Source organism: Strix uralensis, chromosome 3, assembly GCF_047716275.1.
Source record: "Strix uralensis isolate ZFMK-TIS-50842 chromosome 3, bStrUra1, whole genome shotgun sequence".
In the NCBI taxonomy this organism is placed as follows: domain Eukaryota; kingdom Metazoa; phylum Chordata; class Aves; order Strigiformes; family Strigidae; genus Strix; species Strix uralensis.
Window position 1 is genome coordinate 98,237,799 of NC_133974.1, and position 17,314 is coordinate 98,255,112.

Here is a 17,314-nt window from a genome sequence, read left to right on the forward strand (position 1 = left end):
CTCCATAACAGAAATTGCTTTGTTATGTAGAAACTAACCAAAGGACAAAAGAAATGCAGAGCCACACTCACTCCCAGTCTCTCGTGTTCAGAGAGACTCACTTCAGGTCTTACATCAAACCAGTGCTGAAAGGAAGGCAGCCTGTTTTGATCTTTCAAATTTGACATGTATATAAGCAATTACATCATAGAATTCAAGAGCTAGTTTCAAACCAAGTATTTAAAAGCAAGACTAACTTAGAAAATGACGAGACTGAGACTTGGCATTAGAAATTGATGCTCATTATTTTATTGCCTTGGGCCACCAGATGCCGTATGTAAAGCATCCTTAGAGGCTAACAAGGGAATACCTAATCAGTCTTACTGCTAAAGTAAGAACTGGCAGAGTAACACACTAGATTTCAGTAGTTTAACAATTCGTGATTTAACCAACCCTACTGTAGGCAGAAACAAAATTCAACAGGACAATTGCATTAAAATCTGAAGAGCAATAGTTAGAGGGGATGATGTAATAGTCTGGAGTGAGAGTAATAAATACCTATAAGCACAGAACTAAATGAAGATAGTACTTTAATGAGGTGATACAAGCTCATAATTTATTCATCTATAAAATATTACTATCAGACAAGCAGAAGACTCAAGTTACAGCAAAAGAGTGTTAATCACAACGATCTGTGTTACGATGGTAACATAGTTTCAACCTATCCACTAGGATCTTCTCATTCACTTTGAACTGTATCCATTGCTGCAAACCATTCCCTTTAAACATCAGTTAACATTAGTGACAAAACAATAAAAATCAAATATTATGTACATTTCCAGGCAAACAATCAGGCTGTCTTTACCTTTCATCTCATTCCAAGTAAATGTATTATCTTCCAGAAAATAATATTCACAAATTATTTTAGAGAAAAGTTACTGTACAAAGACACAGAAGTTAAAGTTCATAAAAAGACTAGTCAGTACAATTAGACAGAAGTTTGCTTGTAGTTCTTCGTATCCAAGACCTTCTTGCCACACATTGAGCAGATGCCTGTAAGTATACAAAAGGTGTATAAATAATTAAAGTCATTTAAGTTCTTCATCAAAAACATAGTTGCTATGTTTTTGTAAAGGCAGTTTTCAAAAAATTGTTTAAATGAGCTCTCACTGACAATCTGTGACAAAGTCTGTGCATTTTCTCACCAGATATTGCAAATTCAGAACTAATAATATGACTTCTAATACAAGTTAGTATTCGTAGCATATGTGTAATACTGCCACTAAAAAAATAGTAAGCTCTATTTTGAGAGCATTATGATTCACAGCACTGCCTGAAGCCTCTGTAATTTGCTGGAATACTGGAAGAGAGCCAGGAAAGGCTCCCATCTGGCAAACAGGTGAAAATGGTGTATTATTAAACTTTGTCCTGTAACCAAACCAAGGCCCATGTCCTGGTTTCGGCCAGGATAGAGTTAACTTTCCTTGGGCTGGAAGGGAGCACAGCTGGAGGGCCAGGCCAGATCAGTCACTGGAGTATTACATATCATGTGACATTATGCTCAACTCAGTATATAAAGGAGGCGGGTGCTCTCTCATTTCCTCTGGTCAGCCCAGTGGGATTTTTTATGCTGTCAGGATTGCTGCTGCGTACCAGCTGCATACCGGTTGCCGGGTGGTGAGCAGCCACATTGTGTATTACCTGCTTGGACTTCCTCTTGTTACTGTTGTTTTGTTACTATCAGTAAACTGGGTTTTTTTATTCAACCTATGAATTCTCCCTTTGTTTGGTCCCTCCCCTATTTTACTGGGGAGGGGGGGAAAAGTAAGTGGCTGGCTCTGTGGTGATTGGCTACCAGCCAAGTTCAAACCATGACAGCCCAAGATGGAAAGAAAATATAGTCACCAACAAACTGACTGCTAAATGGAAGATTAAAAGGTGGGGAGCTTCAGACAATTGAGAAAGTTGAGAAGAATACAGTTTCATAGAATTAAGCTATTTATAGAGTAGTAGAAGTGAGAAACAATGGACACCAAGAATACTTGAATGTTGAAGTGAAGATAACCACTGATTTCCCAGAGGACTTTGACCTAAACCCAAAGAATGGCAAGTCAGAAGACTAGAGCAGCAAAAGGTACACAAGTTTAGCAAGGGCAGAAGCAGGGGCTGTCTCAATGTTTCCCCTCTTCTTCTAATGCAGAAAGGTGCTAAACCTTTTGCCTGGCAGGGCCACATCTCCTTTTACAAGACCATTCATTAGCAGACAAAAAAAATGTCAAGTGGCAACTACTCCTGTTAACTCTTTCCAAATCATGTGCTTTCACATACTGACATCATGTGACTGGACACATATCTAGGAGTCCATTAGGAAAGAGAACATGTCACATGATTTACTTTGGAGGGCAAAATCCAGCCCACAGGCTGTTCACTTCAGGTCTAAACTGAGGATTAATTAACTTTAGACTGCCTCTCAATTTCAGAGATGTTCAACAGTTGAAGCACTAAGCCATATGACTGCATTTGCTTCAAGAAATGTGCCACAGTCATTGAAGGTCAGAACGAGAACCTAAAGCACTTAAAATTCTGAATTTTATGAAGAAAACAGATTCAACCTGAAAGGATACACAAGCAGACAAAGATGAAACCCTGAAGCCCACCCAAACCACCCATAAGTTTAAGAAAGAGAACAAGGTTCTAACATACAGGGTTCAGGCAGACATCTGGTGAGCATCTAGCAACTAGAAAAGGCAATCCTCCTACAGGAGGCTGCTAAACCACTGACTCAGTGACACAGTGCACATTTATACAAGAATTAAAAGTCATTTCATAAACAAAACTTACTACTGGTTTGCTGTAGCTCTACATCTAGCAACTGGTTCACCCCGTGTCTGTGTGCTATGTGGATTCCTCTGTATGAATAATGTGAGTTCATGTTGGTTTTTTCCCCTCCAGGAATTACAAGTTTGAGCCCTTTTGCTTACCTACTCAAAATCACAAGACTAATAAAAGTTTTATATCCTTAAGGCTCTCCATCAAATTTTCTTGAAATTGATTTTTTTCCCCCCCTCAGGAACTTTTAAACAGTTTTTAACAATCCTGAAGACTTATTATGAATATGGGAGATAGAAAGCTTCCAGTTATAAGCAGAATTTCCGTGCAGTCATTCATACATAACTCATAAGTACAGGAAGATTTTCTATATTATGTACTGCACAGTGCAACATCTTGCTTTCTACACATGAGGATTATATTATTCTTTTTCATTTTTCTGTTTCACCTTAAGCCAAGTTTGACTTACAATGCATCAAGCATGTTCACAACACAACCGGAGACTCCTTCTAGAGAAATAAACCTTTCAATGGCTTATGTTAAGCCACTAAATGCCTAAGAATACATGCAGGCACAAAGACAACCACGAGCATGATTTGCCTTCAGAGATACTTTCTTAATTGCTTTTACAACTCTTTATTTTTTTCTTTGCCTTTCATTCCCCAGATATTCTACTTTTGTTAAGTTAGTCTATTGCTTTACCAAGACCAGAAGCTGGATTTTATGTTGTTTTGTGGGTTTTTTTGGGGGGGTAGATGGGTTTGGGGTTTTTTTTTTTGGTGTGGGCTTTTTTTTTTTTTTTTTGAGGCCACTATTTAGAGTTTTAGATTTAGCTATTACAGAAAGGGGAGAGGGGAGAAGGGAGCAGATGAAAGACTGCAATGAGCAATTGAGTTTTACAAAAATCTCATTTTTTCATTTTTAAAAACCAAGAAAAATCAAGCTTGCTAGGTGACAGTTTTCTATGCAACTGCCAAGACTAAGCTTACAGTTATTCTTCCAGTTCTACTGCTTAGATACCAGAAGCATTCTAAAAGAAGCAGAATCATAGAATGACCAAGGTTGGAAATGATCTCTAGCAGTCTCTAGACCTGCCCCTGACCGGTTCAAAACACGGACAACCTGGATGACGCTGGCTCAGGGCTTTTCAAGTCAAGCTCTGAATACCTCTCACAGAGATTCCACAACCTCTGTGGGTCCCTGTTGTTATATTTGACTACCCTTATGGTGAAAATTACTTTCCTTATATGTAATTAGAATTTTCCAAATTCTAACTTGTGTACGTTGTCTCTGATTCTATTACTGTGCACCTCAGAAGAGTCTGATTCCACCTTCTCTATGCCCTCCTATTAGTAGTTGAAGATAGCAATTAAATCTCATCTTAGCCTTCTCTTTGTAGGGTGAAACAAAATTCAAGAGTTCCACTTGCTCTCCAATTTCAATTCAAACTGGGGGAATTTGGTACTTGGTGAAACTCACCTTTTTTATAGGCACATCCTTGACAATAGTGAGACCCTGGCTGATGGACAGAACTCTTACAAATCCGACATATGGCAAATTTGTTCTTTCCATAAGGATCAAACCTGGGAAAAAGGAAAGCATTTTATTTATACACCTTGAAGTAAAGTATTTCCTCTGCCTCATCCTAAAAAGTCCAAGCCAGAGGGCCCAGACAGAAACTCCAGCAAAAGCTAGAATTTAGAAAAGGGACACACAAGGATTATTTCTAATAGGCTGCACAGTATTTAGAGAAAAGCTCCCACTTTCCCCATTAAGAGAGATTTCTTGCATTATGGACAAAAACTTAACAAAAGCAGAACAAAAATGTGTCTTTTTATTAAGATACTAGACTATTTTGAACTTAAAACACCTGCCTTGCCCCCTTCCATAACAGAACATCCCCCAGGCATTAAGGAAATGTTCAAGAGATTGTACCGGCAGCCTTAGCACAGAAAATAAGCCTTTCCAGCTCCTCTCCTAACAAAAGCATGAAACCCTAGCAATTTCCATGAGAAATACAGTAAAATAGTTGCCCACGCTCTATGATTCAGCAGAATGTACCCATGAAATATGTATGGACATACTTTTACCAACTAATCAAATATCATAATCCCTACATTTTTTTTTTTTTTTTAAAAAAAAAAAAGGTTTATTTTGGGCAAGTTTTGAGCAGTTACCCAGATATGCAGGAAATAGGCCTCAGTTACAGCAAGCTGACTTTTTTTAGCCAAAATCAGTATTAAATACTAACCTTGCCTTCTTTGAGGTCAATGCCTTGTTTTCATTTAACTTGCGGCCACCACTTTCTACGAAAATAATAAAACCATAAACCAACAAATTATCCAGTTCCAAGTGTACTTTAAGAAGCTTGGTTTAACAGCTTTTACTTACACATGTGCAAATGCAGCCAGAAAGAGAAGTAAACCATATAACACAGCATTAAAGCACAGGACAGCAGAATACCTTATACTGTGCTGTTTGCTTATCATCGTTCCATACAACGAGAAAAAAAAACACAGACGAGCTCAATACTGAAAAGCTTAGGGTAAATAAATTCCCAATGCGTTAAATCAGCATGGCAAGGAAACTACAGGAGTTAAAAATTAACCCGGCTAACTATTACAGATTTTAGCCTTAAGATTGTAAGATAGCTCAGGTGCCCAACTGGCTTTAAGATACCTGAAGAACAAGTGTTAAACCTCCCCAAGATTACCTGTTGTGTTTCTTGCACCATCTTTCCACGTATCGGGAGTGATCACCGTACCGAGCTTCTTCTCACCTACATAACGAAACAGTACAAAGGACAAAAATTAAAACTACAACTACGTTAGTACTCACAATCAGCGCTGCCCGTGGGATAATGACAGCTGACACAGACGCTCCCGCACCCGCCGCCGACAGCCTGCCCTGTGCAGCCCAGGCCCCGCTGCTGCTGCTCTGCTCAGGGGACGCCCGGGACGCCCGAGGGCGGAGCCCAGCGGCCCGGGCAGGGCCCCAGGGTCCCCGGCCCCCAGCCCCGCGCCCCCCGGCCGCCCTCACTCACACTTCTCGCACACCATGGCGGCCCCGGCCCACCCCACAACACCCACAAGCTACTTCCGGGGCCGCCCCGGAACTGAGGTACAGGCGCCGCCGGTTTCCGCTGCCGGGCGGCCCCACGCGCGCACGGCGGCGGCGCTGCGGTAAGAGGCGGACCGGGACCGCGGGCCTTTCCCCCTCGCGGCCCGGGACAGGCGCCGCCGGGTGAGGCCCGCCAGGAGGCCGCCCCGCCGCTGTCTCCCGGCTGATAAGGGAGCGGCGAGGAGGGGCCCGGGCTGGGCGGGCTGAGGCGGCTCCCTCTGTCAGGAAGCAGCGCGCTCGGCGGCGAAGGGGCCGCCGGGGCAGGCTGGCGGCTCGGTGCGAGCGCTCCGCTCGCCCAGCCCTTATAGCGCGGTGCTGCTGCGTCCGCGGGGTTGGGGGTGATTTTTAAACGAACGGCGTTCTTCTGCCCCAAAAAGAATCACTTTCGCCCCCAAACTAAGCTCGGAGTGCAGCCTTGAGTATGGCGGCTAGGAGAAATCTGCCCCTGTAGCGCGGCCGCTGTGTTGCAGTAACGGGGTGCCACTTGCTGTCTTGCAGGTGGCCGGTCAATAGGGAACGCCATGAAAGAAGCAGAAATAAGGAGGCTCTTGGCTGCCAACCTCCTCTGTGTTTTTACCATTATTCTGACAGCGGTTGTTCCATCTTTCTTCTGGGATGGATTCACGGTTTTGGGGACACACCTCGCGTGGCTATGTATTTGTTCTGTTTGTGTTAGTACCCTTAATATAATCTTGCACTTAGTCCTTAAACCAAATCAGTCTCATAAGAGAAGTTCATTTGCTCACAAGGTAAGATTTTTATTCTTAAATCGCTACCAGACAATGTGGAGGGGAAGCAAATTTTTTCACTGAAATAATAAAATGAGAAAGAAAGAAGACAATTTTTGGTGGTGAATTCTTATTTTTCATGAATGAGCTGAGTGTAGCACCTTTTGAAATAAGTTCTCCAATATTTTTGTGATGCTAAACTTTTTCTACCTGTAAATAACACGTTCAGGTGTGTAATTCTGTGCCTTTCCTTTTTCTTGTCAATATATTGTTTGTAGTCCCAACCATTGATCTTACGGCAATTTGCACGGTGGCAAAAGCTGGCAAAATTGAATGGGCGCAGAACTCATAGTCTGGGCCTGACCTTCAGCGTTATGAAGAAACACTTTTCTCATGTGTAGTTATAAGTTTGTAATAACTTTAAAGGAAGAGAAATACAATTTTTAGAATTTGAGACATAAAAGACCAGCTCTTTACAATTTAAACAAAGTTGGTAAATTTTTTAAAAATCATGTGAAAAAGTATTAAAATGGCTCCATTTGCTTGAATGATGACGTTTGCATGCAGGAGAATCTAAATCTGGGAGAAACTTTTGTAGCTACAGGTTTTAATGGGAGCATTAAAGGTATGAAGCCCAATGAAATATGTTTGAACAGAGTGAATTTGAAGTAGCACACAACTTGTTTTGGTTAGTCTTGCACTCCCAGCTTGCTGAGTCAGACAAGATTTAGTGCTCTGATGTGGTGATTCTTAAACATTTAAGCAAACATCTCTGAAAGCAGTATCTTGTATGCAAAGCTTCTGTCTGGTTTTGCTGACGGAGGAGGATGTGAAATACACAAAATCATTATGGGAAACAAGTATTTTAACCATCTGTGATTTAAAAATGAAGCAGGCTTCGTGTTGTAGGTGAGATTTCATCACAGCCTAGCATAAAGAATAAATATCAAAAAACAAAAAGCGTTCAAGTGAAATGATGGATTTCCATTGGTGACCTGATCAGAACAGACTTGATCAGAACAGGCTTAACCAGAACTGTTTATCAAGTGGCTATGCTTTTATATGATATAGTGAGTACCCAGAAACTGTTGTTTAAATTCACAGAAAATTACATGTGTTTTGCAGATTTATAGAAAGTCATGGACATTTGTCAAATGGATTTAGAGCTTAAGATGCCAAGTTCAAAATGTTGTGGGTTTTATTTCATGTAATTTTAAATATTATGCTTGATTCTGAATGTCTTTTTTTAATGTTGCATTATTTTTTTGCTTTTAAATATTTTTTTCACTTTCTGTGAAAGGTGCCTTTTAATGAATGGACATAACACTCAGATGTAAAACAGAAATGTAAAAAAATCCAATAAAATTATCTCTGTTTATCTTGTCATTTCCAGTTATATTTTTTGTATGTTTGCCTTTATTATATTAGGGTGCATGACAAAAATTTAGATGGGAGTGTGATAATTTTTAATTAATTATTTAAAGTATTAAACATGGGGAAAACTGTTTTGAAATATGCCATGCTATTATCATACTGTGCTGTAGCTGAAATTAAAGAAATAGGTAGAGTACAATGCTGTTGATATAGTCTATGTATGTTACTTATGTTCTCTTTTGTTTTGAAACATTATTCTGACATTTTATTGCTCTTTTTTAGATATCCAGATTTCTAAAATGCTGTATATACTTTTTCATGTCTTGCATACTATTTCATGCGATTATTGTTCTTTATGGAGCACCTCTCATAGAGTAAGTCAGAAGACCCTGTCTTTCTCTAAACATTTTAAGGGGCAATTCTCCTTGCAAATATTGGTATAAGTACTTGTATATTCCTGGTACATTGGAAGTTACAGGATAAGCTCCTGGCTAGAGGAAGAAGGATGGCTGCTTTGGTTTTTTGTTTGGGGTTTTTTTAGAAGCTAGCTATTCCAATTTCTGTATATTTGGAGATGTGTTGTTCAAAACAGTTACAAACAGCTCCTTTAATATTAATGTTAAACATGGATACAAAAATTTTTCAAAGTTTCACGTAGTCATGTTCCCCATAAGACTCTAAAACATGCATCTTGCATATCTTTCATCCTTTTGATATTAGTGTTTTAATTTTTAGGAATGACTGAAAAAAAAAAGAAGGCATGAAGCAGCCTGATTTCTGAGAGAGATATTAAGTTACTGACTGACAATGGCATCATGTAGTTTAGTTTCATGGTTGCTTCCACTACATCAAGCTAGAAAAACAAATGGAATAATTAAGTAAATATCCAAGCTTACTTCAATTCAGAACTAATGTTCTATATGAGGTACACCTGTGTTATTTAAAGTGTTCCAGGTATCAGGCATTTAAAATAATTACTGCATTTCGAGATAACAAACAAGTACCGGAATTCTTTCTGTCTTTACTATTCTAGTAAGAGTAAGAAGAAAATACCTTATTCTTCTACATGAGGTTTAAGAAAGCATGCATGCTTTCACAAGTTGACTTAGAGGGAGGTTTTTTTCTTAAGTCTTGGAACTCTTAGAAAATTAGTAACTACCTCACTTAATTTTGTAATATTTCTTCTTTGTAGGTCAGTGACTGAGACATTTTTGTTTGCAGTTCTCCTGTCTACCTTTACTACTTTACAATGCTTGTGTATGCTGGGACCAAACATACAAGCATGGATACGGGTATTTAGTAAAAATGGGTAAGTTCAATTCTAAAGTTTCTGATTTTACCCTGAACAGAGATGAACAGAATTGATGTAAACAGTATATTGTGGAATTTTTGGTAAAGAAAGGAAAACTTCCTGAATTATGGGTGGTTTTAATATTTGAAATTACAGGCTTGTGAAAGGTTTTCTGTCAAAATTATTTATTTTGAAGACATTGATTCAGAAAACTGGCTTTTTATTTTTGGTGTCCAGACACTAAATATCACTTTATATGTGTTTGAAGGAAGTAAAGTTTCATGCACGCATTTTACTGGTGTAAAACCATTCTGCAGTTTAGTATGATGGTTGTCAAATAAAGAAGAGTCCTCAGACTGAGCTGTATAGCGACACTCTTGCATGTTATCCAATAGTACCTTCGTGAATACAGCTTCTCAAGTAGGAATAACAAGCCAAAACAAATACTATTTTAACAGTATTTTTAACTGGGATATAATGATGAAAATTATATATAATTTACTGTGGTCTTAAGTATGTAATCTTTACCCATGTTCTTTTTCAAATTTCAAAGAAAGCTGTTTTCAGTGTCAGAGTTTTCAAGCATTTTTTGTCAAGAGTATGTTTAAAGTAAAATGAGCCTTTTTACATCATTTTCACCTCAGTGACAGTCATGACATTACCATGTATCAAGGATAATGTATTTTTCAGAAGTATTCTATCTCCTCTGCCTTTTTTTTACTCACTAAATAGGATTGCTGAAAGACTGGGATGCTGAAACATAAAGAAGCCCCACATATGCTTGAGATTTAATAATAAGATGTTAGCATTCATTCACTTTTAATAGTTCATAAGGGTGAAGTCTCATCTCCAAGGAAAGTGAAAAGTTGTATAACACTGCTGACCTATGGAGTTACTTTTGGTTTAAACTTCTGCAGAGGCGGACAAAAGTAGACTTATTGTAGTTTCAGGTGTTGACTTGGTTTATCTCAGTTCTCAACTTACTGAAAAATATCTTGAATCTTTATTCAAGTCAGTTATGCCTGTTTTTTTTTCTTTTCAGTGGAAGGGTTGAATAGACTTTAATAAAAGCATGGAGTTGTTTAGCCAAAACAAATTGCTGATTCATTTAGTCATCTTTGGAGGTTTTGCAACTGGAAATAATAGCTGAATTCAAGTAACAGATGTTTGACAACAGTGTGTCTTTGTGCCATGCTAGCTTTTGAATGCCTGTCAATGTCTTTCTTTCCTAGTCTAGATCTTAAAGTTATTTCAGCACAATTATTGCGTAGGAAACAGAGTTGTCTTGTTTTGACGTTTTTGCTGTGACAACTTGTACATACTTGTTACTAGTGAGCCATGTGACATTATCTGAATGTCTATTTAAATATGATGTTTATTTAGACTAGCCTTTGAATGAAAGTAGACTACAAAGCAATATTGTAGCAAATTTTTTTATGGATTGTAGCAAGCTGCTCTTTTAAAAATAATCCTGTGTTTTTTCATTTGACCTCAGGAACCAGTTGAAACATCTTGCATTTAGGAGTGAACTGAGTATAGACAGGATGTATTAAAAGGCTGTCTCTAACTTAACCACCTCATGGAATGGGGTGTGACTGGCTGAATGGAGGGAAAGGATGGTTAGGTAAGATCAACACAGCTGTTTGCCTTGAAGAGTTTAGTGAACTGCACTGGAACAGCAAGCTGGAAAGTCTGATTAAGCATATAGCTTAGTATGAAAAAGGAATGCGTTTTAAAAATATCTGAACGCAATTTAGAGTTAAGTAACCACTGGCATTTATTTTTGTTACTCTTATTTGCCTGTGCTGTACTTACAAGATCAAAATGTGCTTGTGCTATTGTTGTGGCAGAAAGACAGAAAAAGACATCTAGAAAAAGAAAGTTTATTTTGATATGTCAAGTGTAAATAAGTAACAGTTATTAATTACCTAGTTATTGCTCTGGATAGCTTTCTGCTCTGTTTAAGGTGGTCTAGTGTGAAAATACTAATGCACATAGTGTCGTAGGGCTATTCATAAAGTTACATTCAAGTAACTTGTATGCAGTATATTGCATCATTATAGCTATGGTACAACTGAGTCAGTCCGACTTAAAAATTTTGGGGAGTATCTTGTGCTTACTTTTTCTGCATAGATGCTTAGCTTTCTCTGTTTCTACTTGCAGAACTTGGAAGTACAGTCAATGCTAGTAAAATAACTTCTAATAAGGTTACTACAAGATCAGTCTTTAAGTGCCCATGCCTCTAGGAGATGGATTATATGCAGTGTCTCATTATAACACGTGATGTGTGACACTACAGGTTTATTGTGTATATTATAAAGTTTGGGTTGTTGGTGGGGTGGAGGGGAGGTGTTGTTTGGTTGAGGGTGTTTTTATGTATGAAACAATTGCATAAAACACAACTGTAGCTCAGACAGAAAATTGTGTATGCTCCACATTTTCAAACTGAGTACACTTTTGAATTGGAAATATCTATTTGATGGACCAAATACATTATTTTTTACAAATTACCTTATTTTAAGTAATTTGAACAGTTTGTTCTTACCCACATATTTATTGTGTATGTACACATCGAATGTGTGAGAAAAGTAAATTTGTGTATTCGTCTTAAAAACTTCAATTCTAAGTAGGCTGTAAATAGGGCTCTCTTCACTAATTCTGCATTTGGGAGGAGGTGGGCCCATGTCAACTATCTCTGGACTCTGTATTCTGACATCTAGTGTTGCGACCAATGTCATGACACTGATCATGTGCTGCTGTAAGCAGATAGAGGGAATAAAAGCTACAGAAAAGGTTATCAGCGCTAATGGAAGCAGGTGACTATTCTTTAAAGGACTTTTCAGTAATTGTTGGCTGAAATAGCCTCCTGCATAAAAGCCTTTAAGAAATTACTTTTCAATTGCTGATTTGTATTGCTCCTTTTGGAGACTGTTTATTTTAAATTGCTAGTCTGAGTAATTGTGTTGAAATTTCTGGTATGATAGCAATTATAAGATGTCACGTGGGTAGAAAATAGATTTTATTTGGAGCTCACCAAAAAAAGGTATAAAACCATAACTTTAGGGCTCCTTCCAATTTTCATTTCACCTATTTTATCACTTGTTTGTGAATGGCATACTCTTACAGACTTGGAAATGTCCTTTGTAAAAGTAAGCATCATCAAATACTAAGTGCTGCTTAGTATTTCAGTCCTGCCACAGCCCAAAATTCCAGATTTTGTCTGTCTGGGAGCTGTCTTAGTAAATTCTTTTATGTTAGCTAACCTCTTAATTCAAGCATTACTTAAAACAGCACTTAATGTATTGTATTATTTAAAGGAGTTAAATAATTACTTTAGGCTTTAAAAGGCATTTGTGCCACTAGTGATCAAATATTGCTGGTTTTGCCCGCAGAATGATCTTAGTTGTAGTGTACTCATAGTTAAAAAGTAAAGAAACCTATAAAACTCAAAGTTTATAAATGTTGCTGCAGTTGTTAGCCTCATGCAAACAAGGGGTTTATTTGATCGGTTAATGGGCTAAAGAATACCTGCAAAAATCCCGATCGGTGACATTCCATGAAGAAAACAGAATAATCAGAGCATTGTTCCTTTGGTATAATGTTGGGGGACAAGTCAGGTTGTATTTGAGTAGGCAGTGTCCATGCTGCAGGGTGGCTGAATTAGCAGCTCAAGTGGTTGCCAAACTACCAACGGCTATTCTTCACTTGGGCACTGTGCCTTGCTAATTCTGTTGTTTTGCTTTTGGACTCAGTCTGGTGTCTCCATATGGTGCAGCAGTATGTGTGTAGATTTACCAGATAAGATGTCTTGTGGGGTATAAATGTACCTCAGTCAGTCCTTGGTATATTCTGCTGGCTCTTTCACTGCTTTAAAGCTGTAGAGAACAAATCCTATGAGGAGCGATTGAAGGAGCTGGGAAGGTTTAGTTTGAGGAAGAGAAGGCTAAGGGGAGACCTCATCACTCTCTACAGCTACCTGAAAGGACATTGTAGAGAGGTTGGTGCTGGTCTCTTCTCACAGGTGATTAGTGACAGAACAAGAGGGAATGGCTTTAAACTGCAACAGGGGAGGTTTAGACTGGACATTAGGACAAAGTTTTTCACAGAAAGAGTGGTCAGACAGTGGAATAGACTGCCCTGGGAGGTGGTGGAGTCACCATCCCTGGACGTGTTTAAGGGTCGTTTAGATGAGATGTTGGGGGATATGGTGTAGGGGAGAACTTTGTAGAGTAGGGCTGATGGTTGGACTCGATGATCCCAAGGGTCTTTTCCAACCTGAATGATTCTATGATTCTTCTAGCCATAAAAATGCACATCTTTTTTTCTTGTGTTAGCTAAAGCTAGGTTTGTTTTTATAATCCAAGATGTAGCAAATTTAAGATTTAGATCTCCTCCTGATTTGGAGCGGGGATTTCAGCCCAGTTCTCCTGTCTCAGAACTGTGCCCTACTGTGTCCTGAACTTCTGCTGTTGTTTCTCATTGGTACTAAGTGCTCAAATGTTCATGGCTTGAGAAAAGCAAAGCAATCACTTGGTAGACTGTGATGGACAGTAAGTGCTTATCTATCGAGGAGAAACCCAGCTTTTCTAAAACTTTTGAAGTCAGTAGTGGTAGAAGGCTATAAACTGAGAACTGAAGTCATTAACATCTCTTATGATGTGTGCTGTGATTGGCAATGCAACAGTTCTCTAGTTTGCAATAAATGTATTCTGCAGCCAGTGTACTTGAACTTGGATGCAGTGTTGCTGAAGGGTTGCAACATGCAGGTTATTTGTATTGTTTCTTTTCAGTTGATGGAAATTGGCTTCAAAATATTCACATAGTGGACTTCTATTTCCAATTTCAAATTGTTAGAGTCATCAAATTAACATGTCTACACCACAGAGTACTTTGTGACTGTACTTGTGCTTTTCTATACAATCCCATGCTACCCTTTCATGTCTGCCTCTCCCTGCAATGCACACAGTATCATTGTGATATTTTCATTTGCTCGGTCAAGCAGTGTTTCAAGACCAGTAGGAGTATTTCCAAGTAAAATAAATTAGCTTTTGCAGTAAACATCTCAAGGGGAAAAAAATCTCCTGAATGTGTGGTATAGAAAGATTGTGATTATAGCTAAAATATGCAACTTACACTTTACATATAGTTTGTATCTTTTAGGAGAAACCTGCATGCTATTTATCAAATATATAGAATTTTATATCTGTTTGTAAGCTCAGAAATCTTGGCAGAAATCAGATCTAACATTCTGACATGGTAACTTTTGCTGCTGTTGAAAACTTGTAACGCTGTTTTTACAGAGCTATGTCCATCTGGGAAAGCAGTCTACAGATTACTACCATATGCAGTATACTTGGAGCTTGGTTTGGAGCATTTCCTATTCCTCTTGATTGGGATCGGCCTTGGCAGGTCAGTATGTACTCCTGTATCATAAATATTAAAATAGTAATTTTCTGGATATGTATGCTACACAATTGCTCTGAAAACTGTACAGGTATATTGAACTTACTCATAAGTTGTTCCTACAGGGTTATGCCAAACATTTAAAAAGTCATTGGAAGCATCTGTGCTTACAGTGTAAGATGTAAAATGCAAATTTTTTACCTCCATTTCTAATAGGTTCTTTGTTATAGATTTATGAGTGTCTGTTCCATGCAAATTTTATCATGAAATAGAGCTGTAAGTATTCTGTTAAGAAGCAGCTAGGCAAGCTGGAGGAGAAATGTGAAATGAAGATGGCTCCAAGTTTGTCTGCCTTCAGTCTGGTAGCTTTTATAGTTTATGGGTAGGGAAGGAGAGATGGTTTCCTAGGGTTTTAGTTTACCCTCCATCTTCCATAAAAGCACTTAATAGAATGCATTTTAAATAGATTTGGATTGATTTGTGGAAATGGTGTGGCTAAAGCACTGTAGTAAAAACTTACTTTCTGATTTCAAAGGAAGGCAAGCATGGAGAAACGATTCCATTAAACATAACTGAAGTCTGCCATTGCCATAAAATGATGACACTAGTAACACTTTTTCCTAAGTGTCTTCAGTGGATATTTTCTTTCCTCAGGTTACCAAACATATACACTCTCAGCTGAGTAGTATCTACCAGGCCTGGTCTTAAGCAGATGGTTTCAAAGTTTTCTTTCAGAAATGAGTATAACAGACAACACACTATTCTCTCTGATATTGTAGAGACATTGTGGCTTACAGCTGCAGTGGAAATTTGTCTTCCATAGGTAGCCTGCTTTTATGCCACCAGCTTTTCTTTACAACAGCGTTAATAAGATACTAAAATTTCTATTTAAAAAAATAATAGAGTAGGTTAATACTTTAAGTAAAAATATGAGGTTTTCTTCCCTAAAAACACTTGATTTTACTCTTACAAGATGTTCCACCATCCATCTGACATAGGTATGTGTTGGCACTAGTTACTTGTTGTTGGACATGAACGTAACCCAAAAATCAAGGGATTCATTGAAATGCAATCTTGTATCTTCTTGCAAGACCTTACTTTCCTGTTCCAATGGGAGGCAAGCACTTCTTTTTTGCTCAGCTAGGATTTTAAAATGGTATGTCACATCAGGCAGGTTTTATTTTATTCCTAAAATCTCAGACTTTGCTAATATACTGTGTATAAAAATTTCACCTTCTATGCACCAATTATGTAAGGAAAACTTAATTATTCAGTCAGTAGGCTCTGATTAACAAATCACACTAATAGATTAAGACAGGTACTTTAAATACAGTTAACTTTTTACTTTATTTGCCCATTTCCCCATCTTCTCATAGTAGGAAACAGAAGTTTGGTGATGGTCTGGCAGCTTTTTCTGTTTGAAAATTCTTCCAAGTCAATAAAAGCCAAACATGACTGATGGAAGTTAAGATCTATAATCTGTGCTTGGACATCTAAAAAGAAATTGTCTGACTTCTCAGAACAGCAAAGCATCTGCAGAAGCCTCAGATACCATAACTTGTCAGTAGTTGTTTCTGGGCATGAATTCTCCCCCGAGGATTCAGACAGCAGCAGAAACAGTATGTCTGCACTTTCCTCCTTCACCATCTCCACCCTCACTTCTGACATGCTCCTGATACCAAAGTTGGCAGGGGTGAGTTTCTGTCGATTCCTGCATTGAAGCCATTTTCCTGTGCCTAGATCCAGAGCATTTGCTGATGTGTTGTTTCCCTTAAATTCCCCTCTTTTCCCCACCCCCACTTCTCCACCTTTTACCTTGTAGAGTTTAAAATAGCAGGGTGGGGGAAGAAATCTTGCTTTCCATTTTGGGTCTGAACTGCTTGATCATCACTTTAATCATCATGTGAGCAATTCAAGAGCAGCCTTAGAGAAGTTTGCTTATCAGTCCTGCAGGCTGCCACTTCAACGGTCTTAAAAACTGCAGTTTTAAGTGCTAATTTTTAAAGATCTGCTGTATAAGGGGAAATGAAAGAAGTCCTTGTTAAAACATAGTTTTTAAAGTCAAATGATCTCAGAAAAGCAACAGTGAAGCAGCAAAATGGTAAGAAATCTTCAAGGCAGAAATTAACCTCTTTAATGTAGCTTGTTAGAGATCTTGTTCACAACTCTCAAAAGTTTTCAGTCACCTGTTGATAATTTTCTTTGTGAAGGTGATCTCTTAAATATTGGTCACCAAGGCACAGAAGAAGAGGGAGTGGGGGGTGTGGGAAGTGTCAAGCCAGGCATTTTCAGTAGTTGCCCAGGTAACACTGCTTTCCATTTCAGCCAAGCTGAGATATATATGAATCAGGTTCTCTGCAAACACTGAACTTTATGCAACAGTTGACATGAGTCTTTTGTCTTTCTATCCCCACTGAGTACTGTGGATTCAGCGACACAGGTATTGAGTTGCACGTAGTAGCTCTGCATTGCTGTCTCAGAAACCTTCAGAGCCAAGAGACATTTCTCTTCTTCAGAAGTTCAGTGGGCACTAGCAGCAAAACACCTTTTTGCAAGAGTATTCCTTTTGATACCTGTTGCCAGGTGATTA

At 38.5% G+C, this 17,314-nt stretch overlaps 2 protein-coding genes across 6 annotated transcripts in view; one reads left to right on the top strand and one right to left on the bottom strand.

The window, feature by feature from the left end:
- Positions 1-265: 265 nt before the first annotated feature.
- On the bottom strand, positions 266-5,965 carry CRIPT (CXXC repeat containing interactor of PDZ3 domain). The gene is made up of 5 exons (XM_074863547.1): positions 5,852-5,965; positions 5,522-5,587; positions 5,060-5,114; positions 4,288-4,391; positions 266-1,032 (listed from the first exon to the last, which is right to left on the bottom strand). The coding sequence occupies exons 1-5, from the start codon at positions 5,865-5,867 to the stop codon at positions 968-970; spliced, it is 306 nt and encodes a 101-aa protein (XP_074719648.1). The 5' UTR covers positions 5,868-5,965; the 3' UTR covers positions 266-967.
- The window catches only part of PIGF (phosphatidylinositol glycan anchor biosynthesis class F), a 29,708-nt gene continuing 18,340 nt past the window's right edge, over positions 5,947-17,314 (top strand). For 3 of the 5 annotated variants that reach the window (XR_012628247.1, XR_012628248.1, XM_074863541.1), the window contains exons 1-4: positions 6,116-6,677; positions 8,313-8,404; positions 9,223-9,339; positions 14,622-14,730. Coding sequence is in view for 3 of the 5 variants with exons in the window: in XM_074863541.1 (XP_074719642.1) it covers positions 6,450-6,677; positions 8,313-8,404; positions 9,223-9,339; positions 14,622-14,730 (546 nt within the window). In the remaining 2 variants the exon portion in view is untranslated. Of the gene's footprint in view, positions 6,052-6,115; positions 6,678-8,312; positions 8,405-9,222; positions 9,340-14,621; positions 14,731-17,314 lie in introns of those variants that run through there. The other 2 variants (XM_074863542.1, XM_074863544.1) reach the window with 2 other exon arrangements.